The sequence below is a fragment of the Gossypium hirsutum genome, chromosome D10 (assembly GCF_007990345.1).
Source record: "Gossypium hirsutum isolate 1008001.06 chromosome D10, Gossypium_hirsutum_v2.1, whole genome shotgun sequence".
NCBI classification, from domain to species: domain Eukaryota; kingdom Viridiplantae; phylum Streptophyta; class Magnoliopsida; order Malvales; family Malvaceae; genus Gossypium; species Gossypium hirsutum.
Genome location: NC_053446.1, coordinates 60558084 through 60576006, shown reverse-complemented (window position 1 = coordinate 60576006; position 17923 = coordinate 60558084). Strand labels below are relative to the sequence as shown.

Below are 17923 nucleotides of genomic sequence, written 5' to 3'. Positions count from 1 at the left end.
ATCTCCATCTAAGATAGTTGACATATTTTCCTGTAAAGGCAAATTACATATCTTTTGGATATGTTGGGTCAATAATCTTAGCCAAAATACACTCTCGACTTGCCTCATGCATTGCAATTATTTTTGCATAATTTGAAGAAGCGGCAGGTAATGTTTGCTTTGTTGAACGCCATGACATGACAGTACCACATGTAAATAAATATCTTGTTTGAGATCGACCTTTATGTGGATTTGATAAGCATCCAATATCAGTATAACCAACTAATAGGGATTTTGAATCATTTGAATAAAATAACCCCATATCAATGGTCCCTCTGAGATATTTAAATACATGCTTAATTTCATTCCAATGTCTACATGTTGGAAAAGAACTAAATCTTGCTAACAAGTTTACAACAAAAGTTATATCAGGTATTGTGTTGTTTGCAAGATACATCAATACCCCTATGGCACTTAGATATGGTACTTCAGGACCAAGAAACTCTTCATCATTCTCGTAATGATGAAATTGATCTTTATTCACATCTAATGATCGTACAACCATCAGAGTGCTTAATGGGTGTGCTTTTTCCATGTAAAATTTCTTTAATATCTTTTTCGTATAAGTTGATTGATGAACATGAATTCCATCTTTTAAATATTTGATTTGTAAGCCAAGACAAAACTTTGTTTTCTCAAGATCTTTCATCTCAAATTCTTTCTTTAAACAATTTATTGTATTTTGAAGCTCTTCAAGAGTTCCAATAATATTTAGATCATCAACATAAACAACTATCACAAAATCTTATCTAAACCTTTTTTATAAAGACGCCTAGACAAATTGGATTGTTTTTGTAACCTTCTTTTAACAAGTATTCACTAAGACGATTGTACCACATACGTCCAGATTGTTTTAATCCATATAAATTTTTCTTTAATTTGATTGAGTAATTTTCTTGAGAAACTCTATATCCTTTTGGGATTCTAAATCCTTCAGGGATTTTCATACAAATTTCACTATCAAGTGTACCATATAAATAGGTTGTAACAACATCTATTAGATATATGTTAAGTTTTTCACGTATTGCTAGACTAATAAGAAATCTAAATGTGATTGCATCCACCAGAGGATAATATGTCTCTTCACAATCAATGTCGGGCTTTTGCGAAAATCCTTGTGCTACAAGTTGTGCTTTATATCTTATGACTTCATTTTTTTTCACTTCACTTTTGCACAAATACTCATTTATATCCTATCGGCTTTACACCTTTATGTGTTTGGATTACAGGTCAAAAAACTTCACGTTTAGAAAGTGAATTTAATTCTACTTGAATTGCATCTTTCCATTTTTGTTAATCTTTTCTATTTTTACATTCCTCAATAGATTTAGACTCAGGATCATCATTTTCTCTTATTATTTCAATAGCAATTTTATAAGCAAAATTGTTGTCGACAACTAAATTTTTTTATTCCATCTTTTTCTTGTATTGACATAATTTATCGAGATCTCTTTATTTTTATCATTTTCACTTCCACTTTCACTTTTAGGTACTTGAATCTTTTCTTGAGTTTTATAATTAGTTATGTCAAGGGTCTCTTCAGGATCCTCCGCCTCCACTATATGACTACCTTGAATATTTTCTTCTTTTCTTTTACGAGGATTTTTATCTTTGGAACCAACCGGTCTTCCACGCTTCAAACATGGATTACTTTCTTTTACACTAACAATTTGTCCTATTAGGACATCAATTCGTATTGAAGCATTTTCAGTTGGTATGTCAGATTTAATGAATCTGGCAGTTGATTTGTAAAATGAATTATTTGTTGAACTTTTGGTTCACATTACTTTGTATGAGGATCTTAAATATTGATAATTCATTTCAAGTACTTTATTAATCCAACTTTTTATTCTCTCCCCCTAATGTTGAGAAAACTAACAACTCATGTCATAACTAAATCTCAAATTAATAACTCAAAAATATTTTAAGGAGACTCATATAAATATACCTTCTCAATCTCTTATGATGACCCATCTTTGTGTCTTTTGGTGGAGAAGTTAAAACATGTACCGCACAGCCAAAAATTGTAATATAAGAAATATTTGACTCTTGACCAAAAATATATTTTAATGGGGAGTATTTATAATTTATTGGCTTGATACGTGCATGTAAATCAATACAATCTCATCTTGAAATATGAAGTATTGTTCTCATAAGTAATGGTTTAGTTATTAGTTGGAGGCATTTGATAAATGATTTAGCTATATCATTTTATGTGTGAATATGAGCTATAAGATGTTCAATTTTTATCCCGATTGACATACAATAATTATTCAAAGCTTGGGGCATAAACTCACCAACATAAGCCAGATGAGTTGTTTTAATTGCATAATCTGAAATTAATCATTTAAATAAGCAATCTCGCAAGCGATAGGTTGCGAGTTGATAATGCATGTGATTATTTTGTAGATGCATCTACTAAGATCATATAATATTAAAATCATCCACGTGATGGATGAATGGACCCATATTCATTTCAAATATGCAAAATATTAAATCTCAACTTTAATCAGTGAGTTTGTAATAATCAATTTTCATTGAGAACAAACAATACATGAGAATTATTTAAATTAAAAAATCTTAGGGTTCTTTAATAAATGTCTATATTAATTTTTAATTAATTATCGCATCAGATATAATCCAAGATGCTCTAACCGGTCACGCCAAAGAGTAATTGTATTGGTATCAATAAACTTCTTATTTACTTAATCATGTTTTTCAATTATACTAATAATGTAAATATAAAATTTGACAATTAATAACTTTATCGTTATTCTTTTTATTTTATATTCACATATAAGAAATATTGTGACATTTACTTCTGAAAATGTCTACATCAATATGAAGTCCATAATATTATTAACTCAATAAAAGAAATATAATTTGCAAATAATTATTTGCAATATTCAGTTCAAAGGATATGCCAAAATCTTCAAATATTTTGACCACAATTTTCTTATTTTTCATTATTATTCTTTTTCTAGTGGTTAGAAATACCACTATTATAATCACATTGATAACTGCTATTAGTACATCTCCAACCACATCCTCAATTACAATAACAATCATGATATTTATATTTTCATTTTTCATAATTGTTATGTACTACTACATTCACTTCAGGGAATAAAGTAAAACTAGTGGCAAGAATTTCATAGTTTTTCATTAATAACTTATTATTTTGCTTAGCCACTAGAAGATATGAGATCGTTCAAAAATACTTTTAAAGTCATTTTCACAATATTGCTACTGTAAGGAGCACATTAGATATTTCAATCATATAGTATAATGTATTCCTTTGGGGAATATATATAATGCAAATACATGCGTATCTCATGTTATTTCTATAAATGTTTTAATGTAAAACACATGAAGGTTTTATTCAACATATATCTTCTTGATTTGAAAATAATATTATATTTTACAAAAATTTGTATCACAAGGAAGTAAAATATTAGCTCTTAAATTTTTTTTTACAATTTGATGCAATATTAAGTCTTCAGGAGCATATAATCATTTTATTATATAACCTTAATGAATGCTTAATTTATTTTAAATAATATACAGTTTTGCAATTCTTTTTAACATGAAATTAAAATAACTTTACAACTATAAAGTTTTAGACATAAACATTTTCTAACCTCCACCTCTTATGACATAATTTCATTTCAAATTTTACAATAATATGAAATTATTACAAACAGGATGAGTGTCCCAAAGTTCATGACAAATATTTTTACTCGTATTCCATAATAATCATATATCTTAATCAAAATCAAAATTAAACCAATCAATTCTATTAAAAAAATATTTATCTCCACATAAAAATCCCAATAACTAAATGCATGCGTGAAGGGTTTTATAAATTCATAGAGATACGGATAGTGAATTACTTAAATTGAATCTTTTAATAGAAATCAAATCAACTTTCAAAAGAACTTGATTAAATTGATTTACATTACCATGAATGAGAAGTAGCGATTATAAATATCATTTGTAATGAAGAAAAAGAGATCATCCTTAAGCAAATATCAAAAAGCAAACTTTGAGAATGGATCTTATTTCTCGATTTCATATAGATAACGATATCAAATCTTTCACCATACTTAAGAACAAAAAGTAAAATAAGTTAATCAAAACAATGATAATATATAATGAAAGAAGAATGAAAAATAATAATTAGATCTGAAACATTAAATAAAAGAAATTCCTGTAAAAACTTTACATTTTACTGTTAAAAATATTAGAAATCATGGAGGATAAATTTTATCGTCGATAAAAGGAACTATCACTTTGAGCAATATCATGTTGATAACGTGTTATAAAATAAAGAGAGATGGAGAGACTAAATAACAAAGAAAATATGAGAAACAATGGAATGATTACAATACTTAATCAGAGTCTCTATTTATAGGTATAAAAAGTATAAAAGAAGTAGAGATCTAATTCTAATAGCTATTAAAATTTAAAATACATCAGAACTTTATCTTAATCATGTTGGACATTCACTTAATAAGATATTCATAACAAATATACATTTAACATTAAGTAAGAAATTAAAAAGTTTCAGATTTATTTACCCGTATGTTTTTTTAATCAACAAAATCATAAAATAAAATACTTTTATAAATGGAAAAAGTTGCTTTAGTATAAAATTTCAACAGTAATTATGAGGGGTGACGTTGAGATTATCCATTTTATTTCTTAATCATAAGGTCAAACGTTGAATACGAGGGGATTAAATTCTAATCATATTTATTAAGTTACCTTTTTGCTCCATATTATATCGATATTGAAAAAAAAAAAGAAAAAAGGCCAAAGCATAAATGAAGAATAAAATCCACAGTGTGGAGGTGAAGTTAGAAAATTTGTTAGGGATTATAATTTGTACGATAATAAAAAATATAATTTTTATAATATTAAATTAAAAAATTATTATTATTATAGATTTTAAAATATAACTTTAACTAAAAATTTTAAATAGTAAAAATATAGAATTTTCCACAGTGCCGATGCCGTACCGCCTAGATTCTCTCCTGCACGGTGTATGCCTAAAATAAAGTTCTAGAGAAACTCAAAATATTCAACGAATGACGTTCAAACCTCTAACTAGTCCGGTCCAGAACTTGCGTACAGGCTATATATAGGAGGCTTTTCCAAATATGACATAAACCCTAGTTTCTTCCATCTCCCATTCTCGCTTTTATCTCTTCTTTGCGAGAATCTGCGACATTATATTTCAAAGGCAACATGGCAGCCAGGGCTAATCGTCATGGAGTTCAGGTAATCTTCTTTTCTTTCCTTTTTAGAATTGCTGCTTTGAAAGTTTCATAGTAGCATTTTTTTTTGTCAAAGGCAAAGCTGCCTCTGCCTTGCCCTGTTTGTTGCTTCTGCTTTTCTCTCTACTGAAATGCAGATATGAAATGGAAAACTGAGAATGGAGGGAAGGGAGGAGGGGAAGGGAAATGGGTTGTTTCTGCTTTCTCTCAACTAAAACTTATTCGCCTTGGCCCTATTTAGTACCGCCACCGTGTAAAGCAGCACCTCTAGTCCGAGCCTATCCTTTAGAACCACCTTTAAATGTTAATACCCCAAACTCAATAAACTAAATGGGTTTTACTGTTTAAGTTGGATCAAGGTAATTGGTCTTAGAAAGCCCAAAGCTTATAAAATAATATAAATCTGGTTTTCTGGGTTTTCTCGTCTTTTTCGGTTTCCAGTCGAGTTTTCTTTCCTTTTAATTGAAGATTGGAGTGCCAAGGGTTAAGGAAATCAAAGTTGTATTATTTTGTTCAGATAATTTTTAGGTTTTTATTTTTCTAAAAAATCTTCTGAAAAAGAAAAAGATTTGTTGAGAGGAGCCTGGCTGGCTTGAACAAGTCTCAATTCAATTTCTTCATAAATTTCGCTTTATGATCTCTTTCTACTTTGATTTTAACTTGCTTGGTTTTCAATTCTCCATCACTTGTTGCAGTTTCAATTTAGTTTTCTGCTGACATGGATCCTAGCAGTACAAGGAGCTAGCCAGACCCAGAGCCAGACCCCAACATTACAGTACGGGTCAATCGTGACGGGCAATGGGAAAGATCATCCGTCCGTGTCTTCACACCCTTCACCTGCGAACGGCCTCGGACGGAGCTGCAACATTGTTGACCTATGTAGGCAAATAATTCTGAGCCTGACTGACACCAGGTGGGTACAATGAAAACCCAGGTTTATTTTTCATTGGTTTTTCGTTTCAATATTATTCCCTGATGTTAGAGATTGTCGATCCAGCGGGACTCGAGTTGAGACTGTTGTTAATGTTACGATGGGCAAAGGAGCTTTGAACGGCAGCGTGGCGGGCTTGGAGGCATTGGCTGCCGGGGCTACTCATTGGTTTTATAACAAAACCCACTCCACCGGTCAATTAAACTTCACAATGGACCCAATTTCCGATGCCGCAAATGCATCGACAATGCTAGACTTAGAGGTAAATCTCCCTCTCCCTCAAGCATGAGATTTACATTTCAATACTATGATTTTAGCATTATTGCCCATTTGAATCCTCTCGATATTCAATTTTCGTTCAATAAATTTGTGAACAACTCATAAAGGTTAGGGAGTCCTTGAAATTGTTACTGCTTACATCTGTTAACAAACTCTGTTTGAAGGCAAGCAATTCACTAAAGCAACTTTTTTTTTTTGTTTCATCTAAGCATCTGTTTCTCAATGATTTTGAAATTTTAAGAGCCTTGAGCTTTGTTGCAGGCTGTTTCTCGAGGCATTTTTCGTGCAAAACCGGACATGTGAGGATTTTAATTTAATCTTAAAGTTCTTTTAAACAAATTTTGTATACAACTATTAGGATATGAAGTTTTTAATTTCCCTTATTTATAGGTATGCACCAACCTCTACTAATGACTCAAACATAGCTCCTCGGGTCGTCGGTTATTTTGTGACAAAAGGTATTTTCGAGTCACTTTGTTTCGGTCAAATTTGAGATTTAATATTTATGCTTAAATGTTTTGTTTGATAGTCGAAAGAAAGAAAATGTGGAATGATAGAAAGGTAAAAGAAATATTTCTCCTTTCCGTTCCTGCTTAGTTGAGATGGTTCGACGCTTAGAAAGGTAAAAATTGTTAGAATTTTGGTTCGTAGATTAGTAACATTTAAAATTTGTTTTATGAAATAAAACTTGGAAGTGTAGAACAGAAATGGAAAGAGAGCTTTATTGGTGTAGACAATACAAACAAAGAAAGTCATTTAGCATAGTAGGTTAAATGAAAACTTTTAAATAGTTCGGTGATCAAAGCAAAAGTTTATTCATAATTTAGTTACTAATGGTGTAATTTATCCAATTTTGAACTAACATACAATCTCTAGTTTTCTCCCCTCTTATGATTTCACTTTGGAGAGATTGAATTTTATCTATTAGGATGAAAAATGATTTTCTCTTATCACTTTTTCATTTTCTCCTATTAGCATTATTGTATCGATGATGATTAGACTGAATTTTAAATTGAAATAATAGAAGGGTCTAGTTTTTATTTTTAAATAAAATAACTAAAATTTAAACATAATTCAAGCTAAATTTCGAATTGGATTATCAATATATTTTGATTTTGTTTTTCATTTTACAAACATGATCTTACTGAAATGATGCACTGTGGAACAGCTAATTCGACTTCAAATGTGGTGGAGTTGACATTCTACGCTATTGATGAAGTCAGTGTTGAGGAAGATGATATGAAACTCGTCTTGAAATGTGCTGAATCTATTTTACTCGCTGGGAAAGCTTATTCTTGCACTTCGTTGAAGAAGTGCTGTTGAAGAAGTTTTTTAATAGGGTATTGAAAAGTAAAATTTTCAAGTTGATTGAGCCTTAACTAGCTTGATTGGAATGATATTGTTGCTAATGCGGGAAGACGTGGATTTGAGTACGTTGAAATGTATTATTTTGTTTGGGAAGTTAATTCGAAGTGTTGTAATAGGGTATTAAAAAGTAAATCATTCAAGTTAATTCAATTTTAACTTGATTGGTATGGACGTTCTTACTAATATAGGAGGGCTCATTTGAGTATGTTGAAGTGTGTTATCTTTGTTCGGAAAATTTATTCTTGCACTTCACTGAAGTTGAAAAAGTATTGTTGAAGTGTTGTAATAGGGTATTAAAAAGTAAATCATTTAAGTTGATTAAGTCTTAACTTAATTGACATGAATATTCTTACTAATGTAGGAGGAGATGAATTTGATGTGTTGAAGTGTATTATCCTTGTTCGGAAAGTTTATTCGTGCACTTTGTTGAAGTTGAAGAAGTGCTTTTTGAGTATTGTAACAAGGTATTAAAAAAGTAAACCATTCAAATTGATTGAGTCTTAACTTGATTGGCATGAATTTCTTATTAATGTAAGATGATATGATTTCAAGTATTTTGAAGTGCATTATCCTCGTTTGGAAAGCTTATTTTTTTATTTCATTGAAGTTAAAGAAGTGTTTGAAGTATTGTAACGGGGTATTAAAAATAAATCATTTAAGTTCTTAGTTTGATTGCCTATCTATGCAAAAGGATGTGTTCAAGTGTGTTGTATTTATAGATTGAGGAAGAGTTATGAGTAAATTTAAGTATTATGTTAAAAAGATCAAATATGATTAGAATTTTTAAATTGAGAATAAATATAAGATTTTTTTTTAAATTTTATTAAAATTATTTTAGATTGAAGATATTTCTATCTTTTTATTTATGTTATTTTTTTGTTAATTTTAATGAAGTTGGATTTCAAAATAAATTAAATCAAAGTTCAGTTTACTATCCAAATTATTTAATCAGAAATAATTTTTACAACGAAATAGAATAAATTACTATAAATTTTAATTAATTAACTAATAACACAACAAAGCATTTTGAACTCTAATAGAAACTTCTTCAAAATCAGATTAAACGAAATGTAAAAAGACCCAAACTACACAAAAGCAGATACTTCCAAATTCCAATTGTTAAAACTCAAAGCAAGGCCTCCTCTCCTTTTTCTCTCTTTTAAAAGACTATTAATTAATTTTTATATTTTTTAATTGTTAGTTCAATCGAATTTTTTTTAAAGATTAACTGAATTGAAATATTTCGATTAATTTAGTTAATTAATTAAATTAATCGAAATTTATATACTTTTATTTTTTGATTAAAATAAATATAAAATATAAAAATTATATTAATAATATTAATTTGACTGAGTTAATCAAAATATTAACAATTTATTAATTGATTTATGATCAAATTAAATCGATCAATTAATTAATTGAATTAAATTGATTCGGTCTATTAATTTAATTTTAATCGAAATTTGAACCAACCCTCGGTTCTTCTCTGTTTTTGTATTTGGCAGTATGGATAAATTAACTTTGAATGGTAGTTAATTAACCTAAGTTAAATCGGTTGGATTAGATCGATTATATGTGAACTAAAGATAATTATCATCATTATTTTAAGCAGTAATTTATCCGTTTCAAATGTCTTCAAAAGTTTGAGCTCATACTTTCCCAAAGACGGCTCTTTTGTTAATAGAAAGTTTAACCACAGAAGTAGGTAGTAGGGAGGATGTTTTCAAAGTATGTCGACTTACTAAGTTTTTACTACATAGTCTTCATTGTGGTTTGGAATAGGCATGTGGTTTCATTTTCAGACATCAGGTCCCTTCCTGGATTTTCTGCTTCACTTCCCTTCAAGCTTGAAACTGGGTGAGTTTCTCATTCATCCACTTATGCTTATGCTTTCCTTCTATGATTTTTAATAGTACTGGTTTCAGAATCATGTTACCTAGGGTTAATAATTGTGTTTCAGGTATATAGGGGTGGGAGATGTGGAATTTTTCTATTATTTTATTCAATCAGAACGCGACCCTTCAAAAGATCCTCTCATCCTATGGCTCACTGGAGGCCCTGGTTGCTCTGCTCTCTCTGGCCTTTTTTTCGAAATAGGTAAAATCTCTGATTATTTTTGGTGTTTAGTATCACCAACAGGAGATTCCATAGTCTCGTGTAATGATGTTAATTTAGGGCCCTTCCAATTTAACATGGTGGAGTATAATGGCAGCTTACCAACTTTTGTTCTCAACCCTTACTCATGGACAAAGGTGAAATCATTCATCCACTCATGATTCTTGTTTTGGGATAATCAGCTCTTCCGAGAGAAGTCTTCGAAAGAGTCCCTAAACAATTCTATACTATAATAATAGCTCATGCTTAGCAACTTCTACTTACTCATCCATCATAACTATTCAGGTTGCAAATATAATCTTCCTAGACGCACCTGTTGGCACTGGATTTTCTTATTCAACGACATTGCAAGGTTTTGAGACAGGGGATAAAAGATTTGCGAATGATGGGTATAATTTTCTGAGGAAGGTGAAGGCAACTGATACTTGTGAATAGTCTTAACTTAAAAACGAAATGTTTTCAACGATTACTTCTTGTCTGTTCAGTGGTTGCAAAGTCATCCCAAGTTCATCACAAACTCACTCTATATTGCCGGTGATTCATACGCTGGGAAAATTGTTCCCATCATTGTTCATGCAATATCAGATGGTAAGAGTGTGTTACCCCGCTTTAAACTTAATGTTTTATCTTGTTGTTTCTAATGGGACCAATGTCACGGTTTTAGGTATCGAAGATGAGAGCGTTCCAGCCTTCAATCTCAAAGTAATGCTCTAATATCAACTTCTTGATGACTTTTGCACTTTATGTCATCCTATGGAGAGTCTTTGATTTTAGCACTTGTTGCAGGGGTATTTGGTCGGTAATCCTTCAACGGGTTCGAAATATGATGACAACTCAAAAATCCCATTTTATAATCGTATGGCACTTATCTCTGATGAACTTTATGAGGTCAATGGACTAAACCCTTAATTGCAAGTGATTTGTTAATAAAACTGTATGTTTATATGTTCATTGAGCACTTCTCTTTGCAGTCAGCCAAAAGGAATTGTAAAGAAGAATACGTAGAAGTGGAGATGAGTAATGTAAAATGTGCAAAAGATCTTCAAGCTATCTCGGAGGTAATCAAGCAAATGAACCTGTTCTCTTTTATTTTTCCATTAGGGTAAACTACATCATTAGTACTAAACTATGTATGAGTATAGTAAGTTTTTGTTTTTGTTACTTAATTAAAAAAAGTTAAAATTTGATCACTAAGCTATTGAAAAGTTTTCATTGGAGTCATTGAGCTATTAAAATCAATGTTATAGGATTTTCTTTGTTCGTACCATCTCCACTGATTGAAAGCTTTCTTTTCTTTTTTCTTCTACAATTCAATTTTTTGTCATGAAACAACTTTAGATGTCACGATTTACAAATTTCCAAATCAAAATTCAAACAGTTTTTTTTTTCTATCTTCAACATTGACTGTTAGATTAACGTGGATTTAATATATGTTTTTCTATTCGTCTATGGGTACTAATCCACCATAACCGTTGTCAAATTGTCACTTGGAACTCCTTAGCTAAATATAAAAAAAAACTTAACAACTCAGTGATTTTAATGAAAATTTTTTAATAGTTTAGTGATCAAATTGTAACTTTTTTAGTTAAATGACAAATGAAAAATGATTGATGATGTAGTTTACCCTTTTCAGTATAACATCTCATTGGAATAGTAAAGAACAAAGTTTCACTATTTTCATAGTGCATTGCCTACATAAACAAGCCACATATCCTGGAGCCTCACTGCCCTTCTGACTTTAATACACCGAATAGTTTGGTCAATGAAAGGAAATACTTCCTAGAAACACGTGAAGAAGACTACCTGCAGGCGCCTGCCGAGTACCCTAAATTCGGATGTCGAGTAAATGTCTCTGTCACTTGCTAGTTAATCTGTCTTACCATAAATATATGTTAATACTTTATATTTGATTAAAACCGTGATACAGAACTACAATACTTACCTTTGCAAGATTTGGGCATCTGATGATGGTGTCCAGCAAGCACTTGGTATCAGAAAGGTAAACTATATTAGTACTCTTTCTCATGCCCCTTTTACTGACACTAAGTTAGATTAACTCAGTCTGGACATTGATTTACCAGGGAACAATCAGAGAATGGATAAGATGTAATGAAAGCTTACTTTATGATAAAGATGTTGGGAGTGTTGTAGACTATCATTTATCTCTCAATTCAGAGGGTTACAGGGCTCTAATATACAGGTCGCATACCTAGAACCGTTGGTTAAAGCTCTCTTTTTATGGGTGATTGCTGATTGTAGATTTCTTTACAGTGGTGATCATGACAGAGTTGTTCCCTACGTTGGAACCGAATCATGGATTAAGTCCTTGAATTTGTCCATTGTTGATGATTGGAGGCCATGGTTTGTTGATGATCAAGTTGCAGGGTGAGGCTATGACTATAAATACAGATTTTGTTTCCCATATGTGTAAGAGCTTAAATTTCGCTTGCTTTTTGCAGATACTCGAGAGAACATGGAAATAACTTCACATTTGCAACTGTAAAGGCAAGAATAGTGCAAATAGAGTTATGACTTTTTTTTTCTGAAGAAAATGATTTGTAATGGAGTGTGGTGTGTTGCAGGGAGGAGGTCACACTGCTCCAGAGTTCAAACCGAAGGAATGTTTTGCAATGTTCAGTCGATGGATTTCCAAACAAGCTTTATGATAAATTGCTCCATCTTAATTCCCCGGGATCTGTCTCAGCACTTTTGGGTTTTCTTATGCCATTTCAAATCTGTAAACATCGGAGGTTTCATGCTACAAATTCATAATAAACGAAGCTGATATATTGGACCAAATTATATATGGCAAATATAATCAAAGGTCTTTATATAAACATTCATTCCACTTTGTATAATTCAATTACTTCAAGGCATACAAGAATAGCACATAGCTAAACTCAATTTTAACTTTGGTTTAATGTTTAAATCTTGGCTCTTAAATTTTTACAAAAAGTTAAATTTGGCCGTTAATCTCTCAACCTTTTGGAGTTAGCTAGCTCATCCTCACGGGATTACGACATTTTGTTACGTCCATTGTAGCACATGTGTCACTCAGGGCATAAGGGGCATGATGATTTGATGTCATCCACACCTTCTTTCGGCTTATCATTGACAGTCTGTTTAGGGTTTCAAATTCAACAGTGGCAATTATATACGAGGTTGCACTCGTTCCATGACTTAACCCAACAACTTACAGCATGAGATGGCGACCATCATGCATCACCTATGTCTGCGTTCCCAAGGGAGCACCCCTCTCTTTCAAGAGGATTCGTGGCATGTCAAGCTCTAGTAAGGTTCTTTGCTTTGTATTGAATTAAACCACATGCTCCAATGCTTGTGTGGGTCGCTGTCAATTATTGAATTGTTATTTATTTTATACAAATATTGATTAAATTGTATAAATTTTAAACATGATATCTTGCATGACAATTGATGAGTATTTGATATTATTTTTAAAATTTTTAGAATTTTTTTAAATTTTGAATTATTTTATTAAAATTTTTTGAATATTTTTATATTATTTTTTAACATAATATACAAAATAAATAGTATTATGTCAACATAAAATACATATAAGCTATCATGCAAGTTCTCAAATATATAAACCTTAAAAGCTATTTTTTAAATTATGCCATAAAAATAGAAAATTTTAAGTATAATTTAACGGTTGGGTAATATTTATTCAAACATAAGGTTAAAAGAGGGAGAAAGTAATAAATCATTGTTTCGAAATCCGAATTATAAATCCATTATCTGCTGCAAATCCAATTAAAATTGGAATAGTTTTACCAATATATCAACAAAAAAAAGGCTAATTTACTAATAAAAGCTTTTTTTTTTATAAATTTACCGAAATGGGTCTGGTATTTTATTATTTACCGGAATGGGCCATTTTTCAAAAAACCGCGCCCACGTGAGCTCGATGTCAGGCGACGTGCCAGAAAATTGCGGCCACGTCAGCGCGCTTTGCTGACGTGGCAACAAATCGCGTCCACGAGGGGGCAATTTGTTGCCACGTCAGCAAAGCGCGCTTACGTGGCCGCGATTTCCTTACGTAGCGCGTTACGGGGGACGCGATTTGCCCGTTTTTGCCACGTTAAGTTTTTAGATTTTAGGGTTTAGGGTTTTTAGGGTTTTGTAGAAAAAAGTAAACAAATAAGTCGCGCCTATGTTTATGCGCTTTTGCTATAGTAGGTCCTGAAAAAATAATTTCGAGTTGACGTTTCTGAGCAAATAGTATAAAATCGCTTCTAGCAGGATGCTGTTTGATAAGAATTTGTGAAATCGCGGCCTCGTGGACGCGCTTTTTCTACAGTAGGTCCTGGAAGAAATAATTTCGAGTTGACGTTTCTGAACAAATAGTATAAAATCGCTTCTAGCAGGATGCTATTTGAGAAGAACTTGTGAAATCGCGCCCTCTTGGACGCGCTTTTGTTACAGTAGGTCCTGGAAATTGAGAGGAAATTTGAGAGATGATTAGTTTGTGAAAAAAAAGGGGTGGGGGTATTTATAGTTTTTTTTACCGTGGGGGGGGCAACGATCAAATTTTTGACCGTTGGCAAGTCGCGGTGATTTGTTGCCATGTCAACAAAGCGCGCTGACGTGACCGCAATTTTTTGGCACGTCCCTTGACATTTCGCTGACGTGGACGTAGTTTGCCGAAAAAGGCCCATTCCGGTAAATAATAAAATACCGGGCCTATTTCGGTAATTTTAAAAACATAAGCTTTTTTTGGTAAATTGCCCACAAAAAAAACCCTAGTGATGACAATTTCAACATGAATTGATTGCGAATAATTATTGCATGAATAATGACAATTTCAACGCTAATAATTATAAGAAATTAAATAGCTTTTTTTATAAAAATGATCCAAATTTTTTTATTATTTACATAAATGATCTACTTTAAAATTTATGTACATAAATAATTTGTTTTGAACCGTAAACGTCAGTGACGCTATTGTCATTAGCATCATCACAGGTCACTTCCACCCAATCATTAGTTGTAGGCAATAGAAATTTATTTTTTAAGGTCACGCCAATCAATGGAATGGCGTCACCGACATTTACTGTTCAAAATAGGTCATTTGCGTACATGATTTTCAAAGTAGGTCATTTTGTAAATAATCAAAAGTTTTAGGTTATTTTTATAAAAAAAACCTCTCACCGTTGGCCTAATCAGTTATGGAGTTGGGTCAAGTGTAATGTCCATGCAGCGATGTTTCAAGGTGAACGCGCAATAGAGTGGGGAGCAATGTTGAGGGACGAAAATGGAGTGTTTGACGAGCCTATCTATACTAGCTTTTCTCAAAGGGTATATGCTCTTCATGTTGCGTAAGCGGTTTCGAACAGAGGTGAAATCAATTGCCTTAGAGCGCTTCCAGCTTTAGTTAATAGATGGGTTGATTGTTGGAAAATAAGCTACTGCAATAACAAACTCTATTAGCACTATTTGAAAAATAAATAACAAATTAAGAAATTAGAAATTTACTACGTCATGGTAAACCATTGCCTTAGAACTGAATTTGTCCTAGTCGGTGTAATCGTGGAATAGATATTGTCCCTCAATGTTAATACAATACGTCAATATTCGTACATCCGAATAAGGAAGATGGAACTCGATCGGTGTTGCTCTTCTCAAGAAAATTATAGTAGGATCAATTCCCAAGAAAGTTTGGAAGGGTAATAGTCGACCTCGCTTAAAATCAAAACTCCTAGACAGAATTTTCTCTAAAATGATTTAGGAGAAAAACGATAGAGAGGAAAAAGTTTTTCAAAGAGTGTTGTGTTTTTTTCTGTGTAAAAATGAGAAAATTAACCCTTTATTTACACTAAAAAGTGGAAGGGCAAAACGATAAATAGGTAGAGGAAAAAGAGTAAAAAATGCAGGAACAATTTTGAAACTATCCCACTATTTTCGCCTAACAGCCAAATTCCAAAATTTTCGAAACAGTAAATATGAAAAAAAAAAATTGTTTAAAGATATTACTTTCTGAACAAAAAAATATCCAAAAAATATACTTTAACACAAACACAGATTGAAATGAGCGAGTAGCAACAAAGATAGAGAATCTATTGGGTTATTAAATGATAGGCCCAATTACTCAATTAGAGTAAAAGTAAAACTATATAAAAACTCTATTGATAACTTGTACTTAACCAATGTGAGATATACCCGCTAACACCAACACTTTGCATTACCATCACTAATGCCTCTATATTTGATCCTGTTAATCATGACTACCTCTGTCCGAAATTCCAGTTTCGTTCTATTTCCTTCCATTGGAAGGGTAGAAGTGTTAATAAAGCGTATCATAGCTTAATGTGGATGGCTTTATTTAGAGGCGAACCTAATTTTTTTTTTTGAATAACTAAAATTAAATTGTATATTTTTACAATAGTAAAAATATAATTTCACCATTTTAATAGCCGATATTTTATAATTTTTAATGGATTAAATCAACTTTTTATCATTTTTGGAGGCCAAAGTAAAATTTTACCATTACTAATTTAAAATTTTATAAACTATAAAGGGGCCAAAATAAAAAAAATTTCATTTCAGAGGGGACCAAGGGCTTCGCCACTAGCTTTATTAAATGATTGGAATAGTCATCGTAATTTTATGATTAATGCTTTTAACTTTGATGCTTGTATGACCGGTCCTTAAAATAGATGTTCGAGAGAATTAATAACCATTGCATACGAACCAAAAGCTTAGTTCAATTGGTTCATATAGCTATCCGTAAGAAATAACATTTAGAAGGTTTAGGATTTGAATCTTGCAGGTATGAATACCTTATTTGTACAAAAGAAGACCATCACAGTCCTCTAACCTTGAATTAATTATCCTGCTGATTATTTAACCTTCTTAAAGTACCACTTTCAATTGTTAGAGGTTTCATGAGAGCCCTATATTTTCCCTATGGAGGAGGCTTCAATCGGACATTACACATCCCTCAAGTCTTGTATTTATCGAGAGCATTGGAATTGATCCCTTCATAGCAACAATATATAAGAGCATGTTTTAAGGGTGCCAGAAACAAATTAAATAAAAAATTTAAGGGTTAATCATTATATTAATTTGTGATTTCATGAAAATTGAAGGGATTATATAAACCGTTTTTTATTTTTATTTTTTTATGGAGGCAAGGCCACTGCCACCCTGATTTACACCTCTAAACTTTATCTCAGTTGGTACCGTTGTTGTTGTAACAATAAGAAGAAGAACATAATTGAAGTTTATTTAAGCGCATATTTTAACTATTTGAATTTGTATTCAATGAATTAAGGAATTGGCTTCCTTATGTTTTTGTTTATGATTATTTAGTACATATTTAATGGAAAGTGATTCTTTGAAATATAATTACTAAGAATGTAGTCACAGAAATATAACATTACAAAGAAAGTGTTAATTAATAATATTACAAAAAAATATACATTTGGTTCATTGAGCAATTTTCTAGGAATGTAAAAGTCGATTTATTATTAATAAATTTGTAATTTAATATATTTTTTAACAATATTTATTTATTTTTAAAAATAAATTATATGATTAAATTTAAAATATTTAATATGTTTTAAGGTTTTTTTATACAAATATGTATGTAATTAAGTTAGAATATAGTTTTATTTTAAATTTAATAGTAATCAAAAATAAATTGTTTTTAAAATTTTATGGGGAAAAGTAGAATAGATTTGAGGAAGGTTTCTTTTACGAGTAAAAAAACTTCTACAATTCCACTCAATTTCGAAATTGAACAAATTGGTATTTCTAAAACAAATCAGAGTTAAAGATAATTAATCACGAATTTAATGTCTTACATCAATTGTACATAATTTTGAGACCCATATTATTTTTATAATATAATTAAAATAATAACAATATTTTTATAATATGTTAATTAATTAGT

The 17923-nt window shown here is 31.0% G+C and overlaps 2 protein-coding genes across 8 annotated transcripts; both read left to right on the top strand.

The window, feature by feature from the left end:
- The first annotated feature begins 5024 nt into the window (after positions 1–5024).
- On the top strand, positions 5025–8225 carry LOC107915812 (uncharacterized). Of its 2 annotated transcripts, XM_016845012.2 has the most exons (7): positions 5054–5322; positions 6014–6231; positions 6316–6511; positions 6790–6827; positions 6919–6986; positions 7058–7150; positions 7697–7826. In XM_016845012.2, the coding sequence occupies exons 1-6, from the start codon at positions 5290–5292 to the stop codon at positions 7123–7125; spliced, it is 621 nt and encodes a 206-aa protein (XP_016700501.1). In that variant the 5' UTR covers positions 5054–5289; the 3' UTR covers positions 7126–7150; positions 7697–7826. The 2 variants fall into 2 exon arrangements, with proteins under 2 accessions (XP_016700500.1, XP_016700501.1); XM_016845011.2 differs by lacking the exon at positions 7058–7150 and having other exon boundaries at positions 5025–5322; positions 7697–8225.
- Positions 8226–9511: 1286 nt separating this feature from the next.
- LOC107915811 (serine carboxypeptidase-like 18) lies at positions 9512–12921 on the top strand. Of its 6 annotated transcripts, none has more exons than XM_016845009.2 (14): positions 9512–9753; positions 9857–9993; positions 10072–10148; positions 10297–10419; positions 10497–10599; positions 10676–10713; positions 10798–10899; positions 10983–11069; positions 11695–11853; positions 11939–12010; positions 12093–12211; positions 12283–12396; positions 12471–12516; positions 12594–12921. In XM_016845009.2, exons 1-14 carry the CDS (start codon positions 9614–9616, stop codon positions 12675–12677), a joined length of 1401 nt encoding a protein of 466 aa, XP_016700498.1. In that variant the 5' UTR covers positions 9512–9613; the 3' UTR covers positions 12678–12921. The 6 variants fall into 6 exon arrangements, with proteins under 6 accessions (XP_016700498.1, XP_040959433.1, XP_040959435.1 ...); XM_041103501.1 differs by having other exon boundaries at positions 9515–9753; positions 9865–9993; positions 10109–10148; XM_016845010.2 differs by having other exon boundaries at positions 9531–9753; positions 10109–10148.
- Positions 12922–17923: the final 5002 nt, after the last annotated feature.